At 38.2% G+C, this 24,585-nt stretch overlaps 1 protein-coding gene across 4 annotated transcripts in view; it reads left to right on the top strand.

The window, feature by feature from the left end:
• The window catches only part of SLC44A3 (solute carrier family 44 member 3), a 72,664-nt gene extending 48,540 nt beyond the window's left edge, over positions 1 to 24,124 (top strand). For all 4 annotated transcript variants that reach the window (XM_072997967.2, XM_072997969.2, XM_072997966.2 and 1 more), the window contains 6 exons: positions 1,962 to 2,118; positions 3,371 to 3,454; positions 18,589 to 18,726; positions 19,039 to 19,275; positions 21,442 to 21,540; positions 23,916 to 24,124. In XM_072997967.2, coding sequence (XP_072854068.2) covers positions 1,962 to 2,118; positions 3,371 to 3,454; positions 18,589 to 18,726; positions 19,039 to 19,275; positions 21,442 to 21,540; positions 23,916 to 23,927 — 727 coding nt within the window. In that variant the 3' untranslated portion in view covers positions 23,928 to 24,124. The remainder of the gene's footprint in view (positions 1 to 1,961; positions 2,119 to 3,370; positions 3,455 to 18,588; positions 18,727 to 19,038; positions 19,276 to 21,441; positions 21,541 to 23,915) is intronic.
• Positions 24,125 to 24,585: the final 461 nt, after the last annotated feature.

The following is a 24,585-nucleotide window of genomic DNA, read 5'->3' as shown; positions in this document are numbered from 1 at the left end:
GAATTAAAATTAGTGGGAGCTTCAGTACTCATTGGTCAAGAAGCATTGTCATGAGAGAATTCTCTACTTTCTGTAAAGCACAGATTTAAATGCAAGTTCACAGAACTTTACAGTTTTTTTTCTTTTCTTTTTTCAAACATTGACTACTAAAACGTTACACTCAGTCCTGAGCAGTGCAGCCTAGGAATGCTTCAGACCAGTTTTGTACCTTGGGGAGACAAATACTGTCCTTTAATCTTCTATTGATGAGAAACAGAAGTAGAATTTATAAGGAAATGGCAAACATACATAAATTTGATTAGTGCAAGAACAAGAGATTAACTGAATCAGATATTATGTATATCAGATTTCACAGCAGCTTTCCCTGTAGGTCTTTTATTATCTTTTGCCCTTATCTGTGTACATATGATGGCCTCTAGTGCATGGGCATTTCTGTATTCTTTTTCCTGGGCATGGCACACCTGGGTGCTCGAAAGGAATTCTCCTATATCCTCGAAAAGACATAACTGGATTTATGGAGGTGGACACTGCTCAAAATTCCCCAGAGCTCTAGCAATCATAGGAGACTCTGGGAGTATAACATAGCCCCATATTTATATGGCAGTACTCCAGGGCAGTGGTCCCCAACCTTGGGCCTCCAGATGATCTTGGACTACAACTCCCAGAAGCCTTCATCACCACCTCTGCTGGCCAGGATTTCTGGGAGTTGAAGTCCAAGAACATCTGGAGGCCCAAGGTTGGGGACCACTGCTCCAGGGTGTATTCAAAAGGAGGCGTCCATAGTATATTAAAGAACATACTGTACATCTGTTTACAGAATAATAAGGATTTGTATATGCTTTTTAAAAATATGGCTAGTACATGTCCCATAAGCACAGTGGGTCCTTTGGTATAGGGTTCCCCAGGATCCCAAAACCACTGATTTTGGGAAAACTGTGAAAAATGCCAACCTATTTTAACATATTTAGTAATTTAACAATGTTTATTGCTTTTCTTTTTGTTCAAAATTGCTTTTCTGCACCTTTATTGATTCAATTGATTCAAGGGAGTCTTCAGTCAGACTTTTTACCTCCTTTAATAATTACTTACAGGTTAATTGTTGCTATTACAGTATTTCCTATTAGCATGTCTTGATGCTGTTTAGGCATCAGAGCACTACATAACTGCAATTTTCTGATGCTTAAAATGTCCCTAATCATTGAAACAGGTAATAACAAACAAGTCTCCAATTAACATGGGAGGAATCAAGGAACACTCAAATTGAAGACTTCCTCATACAGTTAAGACATTAAATTATAGAGAAGCATTTTTTAAACAAAAAGTAGAGTAACAAACAATTTTAAATTACTAAAAAAATGTAAATAAATATTTAACAATTGCTGTGAAGCTAGGAATATGGGTAGGGGCTGTGCCACTGATTTTCAGCAGCAGATTGCACCACCATTTTTTGGTGGCCTTTTCCCCCTGGAATCTTCAGGGGCGCAGTTCTGAGATGCCAGCCAATATGAAAATTGGTCCTTAGCCTCTTTAAAATTGCCCACCCCCCAAAATGAATGATAATGTAAATTTATATTCATCCAATAAAATTGACTTTTTTTGTCCTAACATTTTGTATTAGCATGGACAAAGGCACCTCTATGCCAAAGTTGATTTATTAGGACTTTTTTTTTTTTGGCCCAAGCTGTCTGTGTTTAAAAATAATTGTACCTGGCATACAGCATAAATGTAGGTGACAATGTCATAGAAAGCCTACATTGTAAGCCTAATGCCTTTTGGATTCTGAAATAAAATGTAACTCTGACCCGTCTTAGTGCATGAGGGTTAATTAAGTTTCAGATCAATAAATGAAGGACTACTCGTAGTTCAGGGGTTCCATATTATGAGATGTAGGGCTGCAGCTGTAGTATTGTTATGTTTTGTCTTCTATGCAGTTTTACATGCTTCACTATTTTTCATTCTAGAAATAAGAGTAAACCACCAAGTCATCCAGTCCTGTCTTCCATATCCATTCTTTTTTGTTATCATCTGGGAACAGTTGTGAAAGGGTCCCTTATAATCCCAATAGTGAGAGTCCCAAGGATAATTCTATTGTCTGTTTCTGACATCTTGAAAAAAAAGGTAGGATTGTCATGTTGTTTTATAATACTGTAGTATAGCCATTATAAAATAAAATGTAGAAAAGTTAGCAGTTACTGATCAAGAGGAAAAAATACAGTTTTTTATGTACAGTAATTCATTGAGCTCCATCCTAAAAGGTCACAGCAGGTAACAGTTTAAAGTCATTGAACTCCACTGAAACAATCTTCGAAATATTAAAAGTCTTCTACGTGAATGAATTGACCAAAACTGTTGTCAATCAGCCCAAACAAGCATCTTCTGATAAAGGCTTTTTAGAAGGTTTCCAAAACGTGCTTAAACTGCAACTTCAGCATATCTCTAGGTGAAGAGAGTTGCATCACTGGTGGATTAGCCACTGTAAATGTCAGGGCACCTTTTTTCTAGAGAAAAAAAAGCAAATTATGAAGATAGAAGGCAGTGTACTGTTGAACTACGGAGGAAGAATTGGGGAGACAGGTATTTCAGTGTCGGGTTCTAAACTCATTTGGGTAGAATGATGTTCAGACAGACTTTCCTGCTGCTTGAGTTTATTAACAAATAACAGTATGCATATCTAGGACAGGGCTAAGTCAGAATGATTCATTATCTGGTGTAGTGTCAAAAATGTTCTGGCTCTGGCTCCCCCCCCCCAGCAATCCTTTGAAAATGTGCCCTGTTTATGTCCATTGCGCTTTCATGTGCTGTCTGTTGGCTTCAGCTGAGCTGAGGTTTGTAGCCAAATCTGATTGACTGCATTATTGTCTTTCCTAAGTTATAGTTTATTGATTTGCTAGTCTTGCTCATTTGCCTTCTCAAGGAGGAACAATGAAGCAGAAACTAGAAGGAACTAGAAGCACTAAAACCAAATTTCTTCATTATGTTTATCATTTCTTGTTCTAAAATCTAAACAGAGTATTTGATGCAACCCTAATTTAGACATGTATCTGCTTTGTACCAACTTACTGATGATAGAGAGCAAAGCACTTGCTGCAGTTTGTCCTTTACCATACATTTTCTATCCTTAAAATGCCATTGCAACACTTTGATGGTTGCTTTCATACAATAGGAGATGTGATATTCAAAGAAATTTTTTTAAGTATAAACGCTTTCCCAAGTGTTTCAAATTCAGATGTGTGTTCTCACATGCACAATATTTGCTCACATAGGAGACTAAGAAGCAGCATTATATCATAAGATGTGAACATAAAATATGAACTTTGCAAATATACAGTATTTTCTGGTGTCAGTAACTAACATTACTTTCCCTCCCTAGGAAAATGCATGTGCAAGGTGCATGTTCAAATGCTGTTGTTGCTGTTTCTGGTGCCTTGAAAGAAGCTTAAGATACTTACACCAGGTATATTATACCCAATGGATTTATTTATACATGTTTGAAATGTTGGAAGGAATATCTTGGAATAAAAATGGAAGTTCTTATCGATAAAATGTTAGTGGCAAACTTTTAGGTCTTCTAGGTAGAGAGTACTTGGAAGTGGTATACCATTACCTTCTTCTGGTGGCAGCCATGGGACTATGCAGTTTGGCCGAGGCCATACAGGCTGGCTCGTCCCCCTGGAGGCACAGTGGGGAATTGAACTACCTAATTCATTGAGCTGTCCAGCCTTTGAGCATAACACAAGCTTTTGTATATCTCATAGGCTGAAATTTAGTAGTATGTTGCAACTAGAGTAGGCCACTTGAATCAGTAAGGAGTCAGTATTAATTCAATGGGTCTACACTTATTCTAAGGTACTCCTGGATTTCAGAAACTGATTTCAGTGAGAGAGATCTGAGCACATGTCAGATTATTTCACCTGCTTTTTCTTGATTTTGTCGATAGCTACAGTAATTCAAATGGGACGTGGTGGCGCTGCAGGTTAAACTGCAGAAACCTCTGTGCAGCAAGGCCAGAAGACCAGTAGTCATAAGATCGAATCCATGTGACGGAGTGAGCTCCCGTCGGTTGTCCCAGCTCCTGCCAAACTAGCAGTTCAAAAGCATGTAAATGGGAGTAGATAAATAGGTACCGCCATGGTGGGAAGGTAATGGCGTTCCGTGTCTAGTTGCGCTGGCCACATGACCACGGAAACTGTCTACAGACAAATGCTGGCTCTACGGCTTGGAGACGGGGATGAGCACCATGCCTAGAGTGGTCACAATTGACTAGATAGGCGGGGTATAAATGAAATAAATAAATAAATAAATAAATAAATGCCCTAGAGTTGGACATGACTGGACTAAATGTCAAGGGGGAACTTTACCTTTACAGTAATTCAAATAGAATTTCCTTTTGGAATAAAACAGATTTAAGTTCTATTAGACATAGCTGCATAAAATGTACTTTTGCTGTAAGGCTCTTGATCTAGTAGTGCCTGTGGATGTTACTCTTATTTGGTTGTTAGTCCCATTACATTTTATCTGGCATGAAGGATTTTTCATTTAACTGGGTTGTACATAAATGTCAGCTAACAGTTAATAGTCTTGCAATTTAATTTCTGCAAGTTGCTATTGGGAGACAAGCCTTTGCAAATCCTTACTTGGCCTTAAAATTGCCTGTAGATAACCCCTAACACAGAGGAAGTATTTATGTATTGCAAATGAAAAAGAGCATGACTTACCTTTAGTAATTAAATAGTAATAGCAAGACCCATGACTGTGCAGTATATGTCCACATAATGCACTAAGAAGATAATGTTAGGAAGGTAGTCATTGCAAGAGATGATGAAGTCAATGAAAGGTAACATACTTGTTTTGCTTTAGAGAAGGCAGTGTTTATTCCACTGCATAACCTCCTAATAATTTCTTAAACTTTTTTTAAAAGGAGGATGGGCACAAATGAGGAAAAGGTACCGTAACTCCTATTGTGGAAATCTAAGTGCACTTTTGGTCTTAGGTTCCTTCCTTTCCTCTTTGCATGTCAAGAAGCAAGACAAATAAAGGTCTGAAGAGCAGTACACCTCAGGCAGAGATGAACTTGCAGAAGGAACTATAGGCTTGTGGGAGGTGAAAAGAATTATGAATGGAAAATGGCAAGAACAAAAAGGTGATTTTAGGAGATGGGCAGTGGAGAGAGACAGCTTTCCACACTACATCACAAGATACGTCACTTCCAGTTGAAACGATGGGGCAGTGTACCTAATTTAGCTAAAGCCTGAAAAGACAGTGCTGTGATTTTTTTTCCCCCTAACACTGCTGTGTAGCAGCACTTCAGAGCAAACTAACAGTTGACATTTTTTTAAAAATAAATTACTTGTAATTTTTAAATTAAGTTTCAACAATAAAGGTAAAAAGAAAGGTATGATTATAACAGTCTCAAACAAAATTCTGTATCTTTTCACACAATTATATACCTTTAGGTTTTCATCTTTTGATTTCTGATATGCAAGGCGGATCTTTAATTTAACTTATAATGTTGACCTAGGAATTTATAAAATTCTGACCATCTTTCTTCAACGTCCTCCTCACGTCCATTTTCTTTAAGTAATATTGAGATCTTATCCATTTCTGCACAGTTCAACACTTTAATTATTATTTGGTCTTCATCAGGGATCTTATTCGTCTTCCATATTTGTGCATATATCATTCTAGCCGCCGTAATGACATGAATCATTACAAATTTCTTTCGCTTGTCCATATTTTGTTGAATCATAGGCAGTAGAAATGTTTCTGGTTTCAGCTCAAGATTAACCAACATTGTTTAATAAATGCTCATACTCTACCCCAATAACTTCTTAATTCCTTACACGTCCACCACATATGGAAGAAAGATCCCCTTTGTTCACTATATTTCCAACAAATATTAGATACTTTATACATTTTAGACAATTTATCAGGAGTTACGTTCCACCTATAAAACATATAAGGAACATAAAACATAATATAAGTTTTCTTTAAGTGTTATTGACTTTGTGATCCTAATATTAATCTTCCATAGTTTTCCCCATTCTACCAAAGGAATTTCTGAACCTATATTCTGAGCTCATCTTATCATACAATGTTTTTATTATCTGTCTGTCTAACCAATAGGTAATTATAGATTTTTAAAATTAAATTTCCATTAGACAAAAACATTATTTTATCAAAATCGACTTCTTGATTTAAGAAAACATGCTGATTTTTATCGCTGTTGAACCAGGATTTTATTTCCATATCTAGCCACCAATTTACTTTAAACTAACCATTGACATTTATGGAAAAATGGGAACGAGGTGGTTTGGAAGAAATATATAGATTCTCTGGAATGAATGAATGAATGAATGAATGAATGAATGAATGAATGAATGAATGAATAGCTAGTGTCAGTATCAGAGGAAAGGGCTAGGACTGACACTGATTGTATTGGAAGATGCATGCTTATTAAAGAGGAACAACATGCTTGACGATCAGTGTGATAAGAATTGCTGAATTCTGTCTGAATTAAAGCAATTGCCTTATCTTCTGATTTGTGAATTTACCTTTTTAGGTGCTAACCCTGAGGGCTGTTCTCTGTCATTAAATTTCTTCAAATGTGTATGAGTGACCCTTTAGACAAATGCAGCATTGTTGGTAGGAGGCTACCTTACGCTGAACATTGGTCCACCTCGCTCAGCGGTGTCAGTTCTGACTGGTAGCAACTTCCCAGGGTTTCAGGCAGGGTTCTTTCTGTGAGATCCCTGGTGTTCTCTAGTGACTTCCCATTCTAATCCCAAGCATGCCTGGCCCTTCTTAATTCTGACAATCAGGCAAGATCAGATTGCTTGTGCTAATATGCTAGTTTGGGGAAGAATTCCAAGTCTGCGGTTTTGGAAGAGGGAAGTAGTTATAGAGAAGAAGCAATGATTATTTTCTCCTGGGATAAACAAAGAGAAAAGTGGATTGAAATGCATCTGTTCTATCTGGGAGAGGGCCATTCCACTCAGAGTTGCTGCGTTTGCTGCCACTTTATTTGTGCTAAGAAACAAACAATCTAGACTCAGACTTCAGCAGTGGGGAAAAAATCTCTTTAAGTGGCTGATTTGGCAACAAAGGAGCCTCAGTCTTCAATGTCTACAATTCTGGTTTGACAGAAACACCTGACAGAAGCATTAATGTCGGCATTCCAGTTTGTAGCGCTTTCAAATCAGTGTCAGGCTTTGGAATTAATTCGTCTCCTCAAACCAACAGCCTCAATTTAATTAACCTTGACGTCAGCAGCTCCAACAGCATCATTGTTGGCTTTGGTAAAGGAAAACAGCACTGTCTTCTGTTGATGCCAGGAAAGGGAAGAAAGAAAAGCAATGAAACAGGAGAAAAAAGACAAATGATCTCCTAAAAAAAATGAGCCATAGCACCGATGGTTCTGCAGCTGGATATACTGAAACTATCTGCAACACTTGCTGTACAACTCCTCTGACAAGAAACCTCGGAGGAAGAGGTAGTGTGTATCTGCTTCTGTTTCAGAAGGGGAGTTAAGGAGTGCATCCCTTATTAGTGCAGCTCATTCTTCTTCTCCAACAAGAAAAATTCAAATCACACACTTAATACCAGAGGTATTCGATATACTGAATGTAAAGGATACCTACTTCCATATACCCACCTGATCACCATTGCTTCCTACATTTCATGCTGGGAAACAACATCTGCAAATCAAAGTACTCCATTTTGACCTAGCAACAGCAGCCAGAATATTTACGAAGTGCATGGCGCCAGTGGCTGCATGCCTGTGGATTTGAAGTATAAATGTTTCCCCATATATCAGCTATTGGCTCCTAGCTGTGGATTGATGCCAAACACTTCAGAAGAATCTGCAGTTCACCTTAAAGCTTCTATTCAATCTTAGTCGTTGTGTAAATTTGAAAAAAAATCCCAATTGAACTGGACAAAAAACAATTCAGTATATAGGAGCTATGTTAGACTCTTGCCTCTGAACAAAATGCACATTATTACTCTAGTACAAGGTGTTTGTGAAATGATCACTGTGTGAGCTCTTCAGTTCAGACTTCTATAACCACCTATACTGGTAACTACAGATGCAAGCCTCATGGAATGGGAGACACATTGCCATGGCAACAAAATACTGTACATGGTTTGTTGCCTCTCTCAGAAAGTAAACTACACAGACATCAACTATCTGCAGTTACTTGCTGCACCCAAAGCTTTCCAAGTCTTTAAACCTCTTAATTGGCAGAGTGGTATAGGCGGCCATGGGCAATATGACCACCACGTACTCTATAAATACCCTGTTTCCCTGAAAATAAGACCTAACCTGAAAATAAGCCCTAGTATGATTTTTCAGGGTGCTCATAATATAAGCCCTACTCAAAAAATTACCCTAGTTAGGTGAAGCCCTACCCTCCGCCATCGTGCAGCAACCAGAAGATGACGTGACTGTATTTGAATAAATGTAGATTGTTGTGCATGAAAAAAAGCATCCCCTGAAAATAAGCCCTACTGCGTTTTTTGGAGCAAAAATTAATATAATATTTTTGGGGAAACACACTAAGCAAGGTGGAGCTCATTCTCTACAACTCCTTTTTCTAGCAGGGGACTTACAGGAGTGGTTCATAGCTAGAAATATTCAATAACAGTAGATTATTAGCAAGTGAAGACATCAGATATCATATTGCCTCAGCTGTCAAAGCAGTCTCTTGAATGCAAACCGTCACCAGCTGTGGATCAACCAAGCATAGATCTATTTACAATTCACCTGAACAGCACATACCAGGTACAGTGGTATCTCGACTTATGAACGTCCCTACTTGCGAACAGTTCGAGTTATGAATGGCTCCATTTGCAAAAAGTTGCTTCAACCTGTGAGCGGAGCCGGTAAGGCCTCGACCTACAAACCAAAAAGAAAAAGAAAAAAACCTTTCCTACCCTTTTTTTTTGACCTAAGTTCACCTTAGGTTAAAAAAAAAATTCATTCAAGATGCTGACCACAGAGACTGGTGAAACGTTAGGAAGAGCAACCTTCAGAACATGGCCAAAGATTCCAAAAAACCCACAACAACCAAAAAAATTGTGGCAGAGTATGGATTAACCGGCTTTGCATTAGTTCCTATGGGAACTAATGCCTCTACCTACGAACAGCGCCTTTACCTACGAAGAAAAAGCAGCAGATACGGATTAAATGGTTTTCAATGCATTCCTATGGAAAAGTTTGGCTCGACTTACAAACTTTTTGATGTATGAACTTAATTCCAATACGGATTAAGTTCGTAAGTCAAGGTATCACTGTATTAAGCTCATGAACAAATCAAGGACCTTATTCAAAGGGGGATGCCTTTATTCATCAGTGGACAAGGAAACTAATGTATCTTTTCCTACCATTTCCGCTATTATATCAGGTGCTAGTCAAACTCAGACAGGACAAAGCAGCTGCCATCCTAATCATGATGGCTATGTCAGCCATGGTTTGTCACACTCCACTTATTGTCCTTCGAGTTCATCAGACTGCCACTTCACTCAAACCTCCTAATGTGTCAGAACAGAAAGATGTGTTACCCGGATCTTCAAAAACAACTACAGCTGTCTTCTTGAAGAGTTTACCTAGTAGCTCATCAACCAGACGGAGCATCCACACATGCTTTATTATCTGATCCAGTCCTCAGAAGATTTCTAAGGGGTCTAAATTACACATTCTGACAATAAATGTCCAGTACCATCTTGGTTGCTTTCAGAATTTCTGCACCATTTGAACCCATGTTGATAACAGATATTCATGTATTTACCTTTAAAATTGCCTTTCTAGCAGCCATCGTTTCTGCTAGAAAGGGCAAAGAAACTTCCATCTTTTCTACAGTTCCACAAAGAGAAGGTCAATTCTTTATCCAGAGGTGTCCTTCTTATCTGAGGTGGCATTTCAATTTCCGATCAATCAGCCTGTAGCATTTTATTCATCAACTAGAAAAATCTCTACACATTCTAGAAGTGAAAAGTGCTTTGGCTTTCTATATCTCAAGAACTAAGGAGTTTAGGAAAGCTACAAAGCTCTTTAATTGCCATCAGAGGCTCTGTAAAGGCCTACCAGTGTTCACACAATGCTATGCAAAATAGGCACTCTCTGGAAAGTGAGTGAGTGAGTGAGAGTGAGAGAGAGAGAGAGAGAGAGTATTTTCAGAAAATTAGGTATGGGGACACATCTTCCCTTATAATATAGCAATTGTCCTAGTTGATTATCTTGCCTGAAGTTTTATAGGACATGAAAAAAGCCAATGAATTTCTTTTACAGTAATAGTAAAATTCTACTTTTGCAGATCAGGTTTTAGTTCAGCTACTGCCAGCTGGCAATCACCCATTCCACAGCACAGTACATGTGGTTTTCTTATAATGCACATACACAATATTTTTTATTCTCCTCTTCACTTTAGCAGACATTATCTCAAGGTGGTTAACCCAAAGTTTCTCCCCACCCCGTTAGTCCTTGCAACTCTGCGAGGTAAGCTAGTCTGAAAGAGACTGAACCAGGGTTAACCTTGTGGAGATTTGAAGTGAGGCCTTTGTAGCCCTAGCAGAGCATTTTACGTGATACCTGACTCTGACTTCCTGTGCTCTTGGCTGGAGATAGTGTAGCTTTGCTACAAGATGAGCTTTGCTGCCTGCCATCTGCATGTAACAGTACAAACAGCATTTGCAGGGAGCATACCTTTGTGCATATTGCATAGCACTGTACATGCCGGTGCTTCCCAGTCAGGTTTCCTGATCACAAAATATCTTCGCACATGCTGCTGTATTTCTGAAGAGTCCCTTTGTGCAAATCATAGCATGATGTGTGGTGCCAGAGAGGAGGAGCTAATTAGTCCAGTCAATCAAGAGGGCTAGTGAAATTCTGCTCTCTGCTCATGTTCTGACTGAACATGTGGGTGTCATGCCTATAAGGAGATTAATGTTTATGCTGCTGGTCCTTCATTGCCACAAAGCAGGAAGGGGAAAAGTATACAAGTTGTGAACTACAAATGGTTGTGGCCCCAAGCACTGTTGGCCCTCACAGCACTCCCACACACCCCAAAAGTATGTGATCATAGAATTATAGACAAAATTATCAAAAGATCTCCTTGGGGCCTTTTGGACTACATTTTTTGCTAGGTTTTCCATCTCTAACATATATGCAGACACCCAAATTTAAAGTAACAAAATTTTCAATATAGGATGTGAATTTTTTCAGTTAAACAAAGAAATAGTAAAGTTTTATTATGCAGTCATAGACCCAATTATACAAAGATAAATATATAAAATAAATACATAGTATAGTATGAAATCTTGCTGTAGTGTTTTGTGAGTTCTCATATCTGAAAATAAAAACTTAGCCACTAACTCACTAACTGTGTTATTATTTGATTCTCTCCAGACAACAGAAACTTCAGATAGCCTGTGGGGAGGTAGAAATTATTGAGACCTTGGTGCACATAATTTTAAAATGTCGCATATATAGGATCAAACATATTCAGTATCTTGGTTCAGTCATGTGCAAATGTAGTGGTCTACCTCCCACAACAAATAAATAAATATGCACTGGGATACCAGAGTGAGTGTGATCCTCCACGATCCGGGGGTATGAGTTGTATGGCCCCCGGACCTTTGGAAGTCCTACCCCTATGGTGGGGAAGAGCTTCCATCTGTTCCCATTTTCCATAGATTGTGCATCACTGCTCTTTCATCTTACTGCTCTGCAATGCAAGTTATAGCACCATAAGGCAACTAGGTTTCATATGGAGACCAGGAAGGTTAGAAGTATAAGCAAGCCAAAAAAGCAAATTACAATGGCTGACCAGCTTGTTTTTGGCTTCTCTTGAAAGAAGTCTGTTTTGCTATCTTACTCCTCTCTTCACGGAGCTGGTTTTTAATAGAGAATCGTAGAATGGAAGGACAAATTCGGCTGCTAGACAAAGTAGCAATTATTCTTCACAAGCAGAAAACTTTAGGGACTGGAATTGTGCCACAGAACTTTTCTCATGAAACTAACAGGCCAGTTTTTCCAAGACCCTTGACATTCATTCTATGTTCTGTGTTCAGTGTTCTGAAGTACAAATGGATGGGTGTTTTTTTTTCTAAATACTTTCTTTGCCGGCTGTACTATTTAGAATTATGTAAACAATCCCATTCCTTTTTTATCTGTGAGAAATATAGCTTTCGTTCCCAGACATCAAAACTTAGGAGTCCAAATTTCTTATAAAGGGGGACATAGCAGAGTAATGCAAATGCCACAGTGGTCTTGTTTGTTTGTTTGTTTGTTTGTTTGTTTAAAATATTTTTACCCTGCCTTTCTCCTTAAAAGGACTCAAGGGTTATTTTTGATTTCCTGGTTTTTGCTGCAGTGTGAATTGGTTCCTTTGGTCTAGGAAATGGGCTGAACATATGGATTAGGGAAAGATACAAATTAGGGAAAGGTCAGAGCATGGGCAAATTACTGTTTTGGACTACAGCTTCAAGCATCTCCAAATCAGTATGACTGATGGTTGTTCTGACTAGGGGACTGGCTGGAAAACAGCACTTAAACATGATCTGCAAAAACTGAACTGTCCAAAGATTAATGTCAGTAAAAAATATAAGTGAATCTGATCAGAGTGGATCAGATTACTGTAAGGTGCTCTATGTGAGCCTGCCAATGGAAAGTGTCAGTAAATTTCAGCAGGTCCAAAATGCATTACCCCGATTGCTGATTGGAGCTGGTTAAAAGAGATTAGATAACCTCCCAGTTACAGCAGGTCCAATGGCTGCCAATCACCTTCCGGGCACAATTTAAAGTGCTGGCTTTAATTTACAAAACCCTAAATGGCCTGGGTCCAAGCTATCTCAAAGACCGTATGTCCCATTATGAACCAGTTCAGGTGTTAAGATCACCAGGAGAGGCCTTTCTCTTGGTCCCACCACCTTCACAGGTGTGTCTGATGGGGTCACAGGAAAAAGACCTCTCTGTTGCTGTTCCCAAACTTTGGAAGTCCCTCCCATAGGAGGCCAAACTGGCTCTATCTTTGCTGTTCTTCTGCAAGCAGGACCTTTCTCTTCAGGCAAGCCTTCCCTCAATAACTAGCTACCTATTGTGCAATTTTTAGATGGATTGTTATGGGTTACTGCTTTGATTGGATTTTTAGTACTCCTTGTATTCTCCATATTTGTATCTTTCATTTTTTTCCCAAAGAATATTTATTGTTCTTAGCTTTAATATTGCCATTTAATGATGTAAGACGCCTCCTTACTCATTGTTCTTTAGCTTTAAATATTATCTTTCAACGAAACTAACCACTGTTGTATACTCATTGTTTTCAACTTCAAATATTGTTTCTCAGTGTTGTAAACCTCCTTGGGTCATTTTCAGGGAGAAAGGCAGGGTAAAATATTTTAAGTAAATAAAATAAAATAAGTGCACTCTTATGCTGAAGGTCCACTTATTTAATTGCTTAACTTTATATGAGTGTTTGACCTCTGGGCTGGATTGTGGCATTTCTCATATTTCAGGAGATGAAGTATTTTTCTGCATTAACGCAACTTAATAGTACAGTTTTGTCAAGGGAAAGAAATGGAATCTCAGTTGTCTTATGCTTATGTTGGGTGAATCTTGATTCTCTGTGTATGATTCTCTTCAGAATTAGACAGCTCGTTTGAAACAGGATTTACATGAAGATGCTTTCTCCTGTACTTTCTTGTCCTCAGAATCTTCTAGTTGAACTGGCACTGATTTGCATCCATGTGTATCTTTTTTGCCAGTTTGTTGTTCAGCTGTTTTCTGTAATGATCATAGGGACAGAAATCTACTTCTTACAGTATACAACATCACCAAAATCTCTGTTCATTTCAGTTGACTTTTCCAGTTGTGCTGGTTCAGCAATAGAGGTTGTTAGTTTTATAGAAGTAGGACAAAAGCAACATCATGTGCATATGACATAAGGTGTGAAATGCATTTAGGTCTGAATGTTCTGCTGATATCTGCAGGTGGAAAATGTCAGCACCCCAGAATAGTACTGCTAACATATTGTAGCTATGAATGGACATACTATTTTAAGGGATGTATGTTGTGTTGCAGTTTGCTATACAATCAGTGGTAAGGGTTCTTGCTTGAAGCTGAATATAAATTTCGTAAAAAGCTAATAAGCAACTATTCAACAAAATGTACTGTAGTGTTTCTGTCATTTGGGAAGAAAAGAGTGATAGCCATGTTGGTGTGTGAGGGGGGAAACCCCCTAAAATGAATAGTTGGGCAGTGTAATTATTAGCATCAACAAAAGTGTACAGGTTAATTGGGTTGCTTTTGTTTATGTGCTACCTGGAATTGTACATGTCATTCTTTGTATTAACCATAAGAATCTATGGAAGCAGATCTTTGGTGCTGCAAGTTTATTATTTCTCAATAAAGGCATGTTACAATCATTACATGGTCACTATAGCTTAATAACAGAAACAAAAAGTTCTGTAATACTTTAAAGATTAACAAATTAATTGTTGAATGCAATTTATAAGCTACATAAGCTTACTGTGTTAGATGCATCCAATTCCTTCAGGATTGATATAAAATATCGAGTTTTACTGTGTTTATGGTCCATTCACAGATAACTCTTCTGATGCTTGCAGGTTATATTAGATCTTGTATAGAAGCATAATAGATATTGCTGCTGGATTTATCTTGAACACTATTGTAACAGAAAGCTTTCCAAAATAGGACTTTCCTGGCTCCTTCCATGTGTCCTCCAAAAGTTACTCCTAAGGGTTCAGAGAGCTTCTGGTAGAGGAGGAGGGGATGGGAGCCAGGGGGCTGCTGAAGGAGAAAAGTGGCACAACTGGATAGAAGCATGTTACATGCAGTACACCCGCCTGCTTTTGGCCAGTCCTGCCTCTCCCTTACTCCATTGCACACTATTCCAGAAGGTCTCCCAGCTCTCAAGACTGGATTTGAAGGGGTGCAGAATGCAGTGTTTCTTTCCACTCTTTAAGCTTCCTGCATTTATGGTTCCCGGAATCATGTGTTAATCCTAAACTTCTTCTTGGTCTCTGTGATTCACAACAATGGATTCTTTCAGCACGTGTGCAGGCATCCTCGGAACATTCCAGAGCCTGAAAATCTGTTAATGCCTACTTTCCCCTCTGTGCACGTCCCCACCAATCCTCAGTTCCCTTTCATCTGCTGCTGAGGAAACACCTTTGAAGTTTCTGAAGCCTTTCCTCTAAGTAGTTTTTTTTTCTCCCGTAGATACCTACTGCTTGTTGATAACCTTACCTTTTGACTAGCTTTTGTTTTGTCCATTGTTTCATCATTATTTCTCCCTGGGGGAGGGGGAATAAAACGTTTTCCCTGTTTTCTCCTATTGAGGCCTTGCCACCTTTTACAGCCTTAGCGGACCCATTCAAGAAGTGTGTCACCTGTAACAACAAGATATTCCTCACTGATGAAGTGCCTCTATTGTTTGGGTGGTGGGCATTAGAATGGCCTGGTTTTTTTAAAAAAAAGATCACCAAAGTTGCAGTTAAAAACCAGAAGTCTAGATTAAAGTTCTACTTGTGGGAGAGATTTCTATAGTGTCAGGCAAGAACAAAAGAAAAAATTTAAAAATAAAGAAGACAATGATGAATTTGACCAGACATACAATCAGTTGTGCTGCTAAAAAAATATGTCAGCCACATTAGCTCTCAGGTGCTACTAAGGACTTACTGTTTAATAGTGGGGATCTGTTTAATGAGAAAACAGATGACATCATGGAAAATCTATATGAGGCAGTAGTTCCCAAATGTTTTATAGAGCCGTGACCCCCTTTTATAAGTAATCTGCAACCTCCCTGTCACATTTGCATAAAAAAGGCATTTTTAATGAGGTAAAGTCATCCCTTCTCAGAAAGTAGAGGCTTCCTTCTCCCCAAAAGGACCTAGTTCTCGTACATACCCATACACACTAACTTTAATATCCCACTCCAGAAGATCAAGGAAGAAATTATTTAACAAGGGCTACACACATATAAAGTAACATGTGACACACACACACATCCCAGAAAATACTTTGTGACCCCCTTGGGGGTTGCAACCGCCCAGGTTGGGAAACACTGATATAAGAAATGAACAACAGCTAAGAGGATAGGTTTTCACCCACAATCTCAACAGAAACAGTGCAGACCCTTTTGGAGACATCCATACCCATATGCAACACTTAGATATCTGCAGGGAGACAAAGACATCCTTCAGCAACTTTTCCACAGTTCTATAGACAACCAGCCCAGAAACAAAGATATAGATCCACCAGTACCACAAAGAGCCACAGTAAAACCTCAAAGCAGTAGCTTTGACTCCATATCTAGGCCCAAAGCCTTTCCCCTTAATATCAGCAAGGCATCACTCTGCAATTAGCACCATATATCAATACTTGGTGCACCATTGTCAACGATGCATGAGTCCTATCTATAATATATGGCTGTACAATAGAGATTACATCCCTCCTTCCAACAGGACATTTCAGACCTACACCATCTCAAGTCCTGGATGAGGATATAAAAGCATTCTTCAAAAAGAATGCAAAACAAGAAGTAGCCTTGGAGTTAATGGGGTATGTGTTTTATTCCTGATACTTCACTCTCCCCAAGAAAGATTGTGATTTGAGACCAATTCTGGACTTGAGATATGTAAATTCATACATAGACACCAAGAAGTTCAGGATGATTACTCTGACAATGATACCACCACTCCTCAAAACAGGAAACTGGTTTGTTGCAATAGACCTAAAGGATGCCAATTTTCATATTACCATCCATTCAAACCACCAGTGTTTCCTATGTTTTGTTATGAGCCTCAGAATATTTCGGTTCAAAGTGCTCCCTCTTGGTCTCTCTACAGTTCTCTGAGTCTTCATAAAATGTATGGCCCCAGTTGTGGCATACCTCAAAATAGGAACATAGATGATAGAAATAAGTCCCTCTCATTTTGCAGCTACTGTGGGATTTTGGTCTTCAAATAAACCTGGAAAAGTCACATTTAAAGCCAAACAGGGTCATTGAAAATGCTGGAGCAATCCTAGATTCGAAGTCTACAATAACATAATGTACCTTATGATGAAATACACAAAATTGTCAAATTGGCAGAAAAATTCAAAGCCAATATGTTGATAACAGCATATGTAGCTCAACAGTTGCTAGGTCTTATGTCTTTAATAAGCAATTTAGTAATCCAACATGCCCACTTGAAGATGAGGTTCCTTCAAAATGGTATCTGGTGTTTAACATGCAAACAGAGATCAATATGAAAAAGTAAGTTGTGACACCAGTATTAGTAGAACAACTTTTTTGGTAGACAAACTCAAAACCTATCCATGGGATGTCCATTCAAACAACCACAACTCAGTATCCAAATGACAACAAATGTGTGTCTCACTGCTGGAATCATCAAATGCACACTCTATGGCCTGAGGTGGAGAAAAGACATCACATAAACCATCTTGAGATGTTAGCTGTCATAAAAGCCTTCAGGAATTTGAAACAATGATAATCTGCAGAGTAGTGTAAGTGGCCACAGACAACAACACCACAATGCAAGTGAACTATAAGAATGCAAAGTGGAGAAAGTAGGAACAAATAGATTAGCAGGCTCTGAAATGTTCTGAGGGCATCTATGCAGGTGCAGAAGTTATCCACTGGTGTGAACTCACAGATGAACACTTGAAGAACTACACTTGCAGGTAAGCAGCCTATCTGTATTTGAACATGAATTGCCCCTGAAGCCAGAAATAATAGTAGCAGAGGCTTTTGAAGACAACTGGTTTCATCATTTGCATTCTTTATTAATATACAAGCTTTTGATCTATAATTTACTATAGGCAGGTGGATCTCAATTTCTACAATTCATTCTTCTCACTTTACAGTGAAAATAATTTATGAATTATGAATAAATTATGCACACTCACTTGATTTTCTCATAGATTCCATAATTCTCATATCTATAGGGAGAAGTAACTCTAGGACATAAATCTTAAGTACTTTGAAAGATACCATTCAGCATATACTAATGGCTTTTGCAAACAGGCCAGAATGTATTTTCATCCCCAAGGATACTTTGGAAATCTACAGATTCTTTTTGCAAAATTTTGCATTCTACTAAAATGACCAAACATGTCATCTTGAGATGCCTTTAAAAATAGTTCAGGCATGATGTAATTCTTTTTTTCCTTAAGCAAAATACAAGTGAAAAAAGTAACTGTAAAGCATTTTACATATTTATTTTTCATGTATACATTCATTGTCTAACTCTGTAACTGTTAAGGTACATAGGCCATTGATTTCAGAATGTCAGATACGACATTGTAAAATTACATGGTCTATTTCAGTTTTTTATTTATCCTGAAGAAGCTTAACTTAAAAAATGATTTCACTTGAGAAGATAATTCCATAAGGTTTGTAAATTATGTTCAAATATTATGCAAGACATTTCTTTCTTATAGAATAATGAAATGTAAACATTTATTAGAATATATTTAAAAATAAATTGTGCTTACTTTAAGTTTGGATTGAGATGTATGTTTCCTGTTTTTATTCTCTTTTATTTTTTAAAATTGTATTCAAATTACAGAATGCCTATACAGCAACATTCATAAATGGAACAAATTTTTGTACCTCAGCAAGAGATGCTGTACTTATTTTATCAAAAAACCCACCTGACACCATAGCAATCAACTGTTTTTGTGACTTCATCATCTTTCTAGGAAAGGTAAAATGTTGTCATTAATTTAACAGTATTTTATAAGTTACCAGTGAAGAGTCCAGTCATGTCAGTGTATTGTCTAACAGTGCATTAAAAACAGTCAGGTCTAAATCAGCCTGCCATTAGTTTTTCTACTGTGCTCATAATTTACAACATTGGCCATACTGAATAACCTTTGGAAACCACTAACTATCAGTTAGTAATACTGTATCGTCTATATACATATCATATATTGTTATTCCAGTTGCTTCACTCTGTTGATTGACATCTCTGCAATAATTTCTCTAAAATGTAGCATATTCTTTTATTTTCATACAGGTGTTTGTGGTATGTTTCACAGTTTTTGGAGGCTTGATGGCATTTAATTATCACCGTGATCTACACGTTTGGGTAGTTCCATTGCTGCTGATAGCCTTCTTGGCTTATCTTGTGGCACACGGCTTTTTATCAGTATTTCAGACAATATTAGATGTCTTATTCCTTTGCTTTGCTGTTGACATAGAAACAAACGATGGCTCTCCAGAGAAGCCATATTTTATGGACCAGGAATTAATGGTAAGCATCTACAAAGACAGAACTTAAGTTTGCTTGAAGAAATGCTTCAAGTCTATCTAGCCTTGCACCTTGGTTCATGGTGTAGCGAACCAGATACAGTGGGGTCTCTACTTAAGAACTTAATCCGTATTGGAGGGTGGTTCTCAAGTTGAAAAGTTCTTATGTTGAATCTGCATTTCCCATAGGAATGCATTGAAAACCATTTAATCCGTATCTGCTCTTTTCCGTCCATAGAAACTACAGTGGAACCTCTACTTAAGAACTTATTCCGTTTTGGAATGGTGTTCTTAAGTTGAAACATTCTTAAGTTGAAGCAAAATTTCCCATAGGAATGGACTGAAAACCAATTAATCCGTTCTGGCTGTTTTTTTGTTATATAGAGGTGCGTTCGTACATTGAAGCATTAGTTCCCATAGGGACTAATGCAAAGCTGGTTAATACGTACTCTACCACTAGGGGGAGAAATTTTTTTTAACCTAAGATGACCTAAGGTTAAAAAAAGAGCAGGAAAGTTTTTTTTTCCTGTTCTTATCTTGGATTTCTGTTCTCAAGTAGAAGCAAAATTTAGCAAATGGAGCTGTTCTTAAGTTGGATTGTTCTTAAGTAGGGACGTTCTTAAGTAGAGACCCCACTGTACCAAATTATCTGACCTTAAATGCCACTTTAATCTCTCCCCTACTTCCTATGCTAAGGACAGAAGAACTATTCATTCAAGAGAGCAATTAAGTAGATGGGACATATAATTTCTGCATCATTTGTGTATAATATAGTAAATTAAATTTTTTGCATTTGATGCTTAGCGAATTTGGTTTGACTGATTTAGAAACCCACTTTTATGAGCTACTGGTTTCTTGTTGTTGTTATTTTATATTTTTATGAACATATGTAACTTAATTTGCCATAGTTGCCATGGTGTTGTGAAGCATACGTCTGCTTCCAATAGTGGTACTCATTTGTAAATTTTTGGGACTGCTTACTTTTGCTAACTAATTATCATTCATGGAAACTAAGTAAACTCCAAGTCAGACTTTCAGTAAAGTTGACCTTAGAGCTTGAACTCCCTAAATTTCTGTGATAATTTGCTTCTCATCTCATGATTCTTTACAGTAAACTTGGATAAAATTTAGCTTTAATTATATTTTCATTAAACATGTAACCTGTGAAAGAGAATTTATAGCTGATGTCTGACATTGTTCATTTGCAGAGTGTACATTTAATATGGTTTTCTTGCAATTATTTATATATGAACTGACCCTCTAATAAAAAATGTTTAATTGGAAGTATATGACACTTAGTTTCAGAGGAACGTCCTGTCAAGTATGTCTGTGATTAAAAACATGCAGCCTAGTCCTGCACAAAAAGGACCCCATGAAACGTAATGGGGCTTTCTCATAACAGTACTGTACTTAAGATTTCAGTTTTAGTTACATATTTTAAATGTATCCTGTAACACCTGCCACTCTTGTTTTGGGGAGGGATGGTGAAGGGGTCTCTTCAATCATACTGTAGGCTGCATAGACTCCTGACACTCAGCTTTTGTCATCACTGGCATTTATTTGGGTAACAAAACAGGTGACAGTAGAAGGTGAAATGCCCTGTTCCCCTTCTCCTAGTCCATGGGTCTTGGAGGAGAAAGAGCCAGTTTCTCCCCAGGGCACGGATGGAAGGGGACTTCCCTCAAATCTTGGACTAACTATTTGACCCTGTCCCCAATGGAGGCAATGAACTGCTTCTCATCTTCCTGTTTTTCCTCTTTTAAGGCTGGCTCTGTTGTGGTCCAGTTTTGCCCTCACTTTCTTGGATCCCACCTGGGCATCCCATCCCGCCTTCCCTGTCCTCAGGCTTCCTTGCTGCCAGGGTCTCTGGGCAGTCCACTGGAGAGGTGTGGGGATGAAGCAGGTGGCCCTCTGGAGGCAACCAGAGCGTCCCCTCACAATATGAACATTTGATAGCATGGAAGAATGCAAACATTTGAATGTTAAGTCATGTTAATTTGAAGTTGCTTTGGTAGAGCATGTTTTATAGGATCAACACAGCAGCAGTCTACTTGTTTTGTTGAGAAGATAAGTTTTCTTAACTCTTGAAACATCAGAAAGCAAATTTTGTCTGATAAGTGGAATATTGATCTTCATCTATTATTGACCTATTGGTCTTTGTTCCTTTCAGACTGTTGTGTATCAGAGCTGCAAGCTTGCACAAGAGATCAAGCATAAAAATAAGAAAACAGTGCATAATAGTGAATATGGCACAGAACTTCAACCTATGGTAAGAAACAAAGCTCAGAGAGGCAATGTGGTACATATATAAAATATACACAAATATATATATGTACACACACACACATATATATATACTTCATATTATATTGCCTGTTGCTACTGCTGCCACTGTTTCTGAAGCACTCCCTGAAACACCCAGTCCCTGTCCATTTGAGTCGAAGGCACCTTCATGTCCTTCCCCACATGCTGCTACTAAAGAATAAAGAGGCAGGCTGTGTGACACAGCAACCGGATTCAGTTAGAGCCCACTTTTTAAAGGTAAAACAAACCAAAACTGTCTCCAAAACAAACTGAAGGTGGATAGAAGGAAGATCAGAGAAATCCTTTGTGCTGTATTTTCTTTGGACATCCTCCCATTTCTTTCAGGTGTGAGACCACCTTTCGAAGACATATTTTTTTTCCAAAAATAGGCTTAGAGTTCTGGGTGGTTACTTTGCCATGTTGCGCATCACTTCCTTCTCTAGCAGCACCGTGGAGAATTGTGTCGAGGTGCTGCTGCCACAACCTGGAAAGGAACCAACCTGGAAAGGTTGCCATCCTTTCCAGGATGATGGTGTGGTGACACATTGCTTCCTGCCTGAAGTGGTGGGTGAGATTATGTCACCTCAGCTGCTCATTTACCAGTACTGAAAAAAAAAGTTTCCATGCAAAAGCACTTTGTACATTCTTAGAGGAACTGAGCAATCCTCATTACTTCTGCATGTCTGATGTTTACGGTCTTGCCACTGAGGTTAGGCTTCCAAACCAAATGTGGAACAAATGTATCCCCATGTGGTGCTCTCGTAAGACTGATAGGAAGATCACAGAGGAAGGAGGTCTGTTCATACTTGTGCAAAAGAGAGAACATATTGAGATAGCTTGCTGTGCAGGGGTGAAAAATTCTGTGCAGTTATTCCTCTTCTGTAGAACTATTAGCAGTAGAAGAACACTCCTTTTCCTTTGTATCTTAATCATACTATTAATTGTGTGCAGTCTAGTCAGTTCTGACTCATGGTGACACTTTTCAAGGTTTTCTAGGTAGAAAGTAGCTTATCATTCCCTTAAATGTTTTTAAAGTTTTTGAAAAATTGCAACACACACACACAAAGCAACCAAATATATAACAAACTGCATTATATATAAAAGTTGTTCCATTCCCTTCTTCTGGGAGCATCCTCAGAATGTGCAGCTTGCCCAAGCTGGCTCTTCTGGGATGCACATTGTGGAACTGAACTCCAGTTCAGTTCCCCCTGAGCTCTAGCTCTGCAGCCAGATGCTTAACTCATTGACCTACCCCACCAGCTGCTTTGTATCTTGAGTGACCCTGCATTCTGTTCTTTGCTTGCTTGCTTGCTTGCTTGCTTGCTTGCTTGCTTGCTTTATTTATTTATTTATTTATTTATTTATTTATTTATTTATTTAACTTATATGCTGCCCACACTACCCGAAGGTCTCTTTATATGTATATGATATTGGTTGTCAGGTCCAGCACAAGCAAGGACCAAGATGCTTGTGTAGTTTTGATCATCATCTGCCTTTATCTTCCTGTGCAAAATCTGTAGTAGATACAAGAAGACCAAGCAAAGCAAAACAAAACGGGTGAAAAACCTTTTAAAGTCCCAAGGCTTCATTCTAATATGTATTCTACTAATACACAAGGATGCCCCTCAGTGTTTCCATATTTGTCCATAAAAGTATGTTTGAATTAAGCAATGTTTTAGTTGCTTGGGATCTAAAAGAGAGAGGACACTCTTCTCCATCCACCACAGCCGTGTGACAAGAGATCAAAAGTAAAAAATCAATAACAAAAGCTGATGATGAGCGCTACCAGATAATGCCCATGATGGACAACTGTTACACCTTCCCTTTTCCCAAGGGGCATTTAGTTGGAGCCCAGTTTATATATCTGTGTAACATAATTGGTATCTGAGTGGAAGAAGAGCCTCTGAAAAGCAGTTTCTCTGTGTGAGGTTTTTACAGTAGCAGCTATCCCTGTTTCTGCCAAAATAGTTCATGCCAGAAAAGAAAATCCTCACGTAGTGGTGGTATTTCTGGATTTTTCTGCCAGTTGCAAACTCTGGCAGGCTTAGTTTTTCAGACCTTTCTGGTATATGGAAGCAATAAGCTGGTCTGGCAGTCTGGAATGTATTTACGTTTATTATGTTTATGAGAGGCTATGCTTGGTTTATTCATTATGTGGATCTTTATGCATTTTTGCCCCCAAAAGTAAAAATAAAAGTCATACATATACTAGTGGAATGCATAAAAGTATCATTTCTGTACCAAATATTCTCTTTTTATCCCTTCATAAGCTTTGTGTTATTGAACAAGCTTTGTGTTAACATTATGACTAACTGTATGCATTTTGCTTCCTACTTACAGACAAGAACGTGAGACAGCTTTAAAACTATGATCTGCATAACAGCAGCAACAAAAGTGAATTGAAGAAATTATGTCCTGCATTGGGTTCTACTTTTTGCACTAGAAGAGATTATTAAATCCAATGGCACTCTCTACAACAATTTTTCAGCCCACGTGGTTTTGTTAAAATACTATTTAAGGTGTTTTTATAAAATAGTATTAATAATCAAGTCTGCTTTTTGTTTTGTCCTTGCACTTGGATACAACAGAAGAGCTGGACTTTAACAAAATAACATTGAAGGTGATGAATCAAAATATATATTGTATACACAGCAGAGCCTCATTTGATAACGGTGATCAAGATAGCATCTAAAAAATGAATAGCCATATGCTAAATTTAGAAGTATTGTTAGACGGACCCCTGTGTTAAAGAATACCCTGAGGAATGAAACAACTAAGAATTATTTGTGAACATAAGAGTATAGCCAACAGGAGATTCTCCAAACCTAAGAAGGCAAGTCTACAGATAATTGTATAGTCGTTTTATGATGTTAGCAATTTACAAAAGGTTTTGACTGCTGGCGCTGCCTTCAGAAGAGCAAGCTAAACCCTAGTGGCCTTTGACCTGGTAAATGTACAGTATTTTACTTATTTTCATTTACCTTCTTCATTAATGGGCCCACTGGGTCTC

This window comes from Pogona vitticeps, chromosome 4, assembly GCF_051106095.1.
Source record: "Pogona vitticeps strain Pit_001003342236 chromosome 4, PviZW2.1, whole genome shotgun sequence".
Lineage (NCBI taxonomy): Eukaryota > Metazoa > Chordata > Lepidosauria > Squamata > Agamidae > Pogona > Pogona vitticeps.
This window is presented reverse-complemented; position numbering and strand designations above follow the sequence as displayed.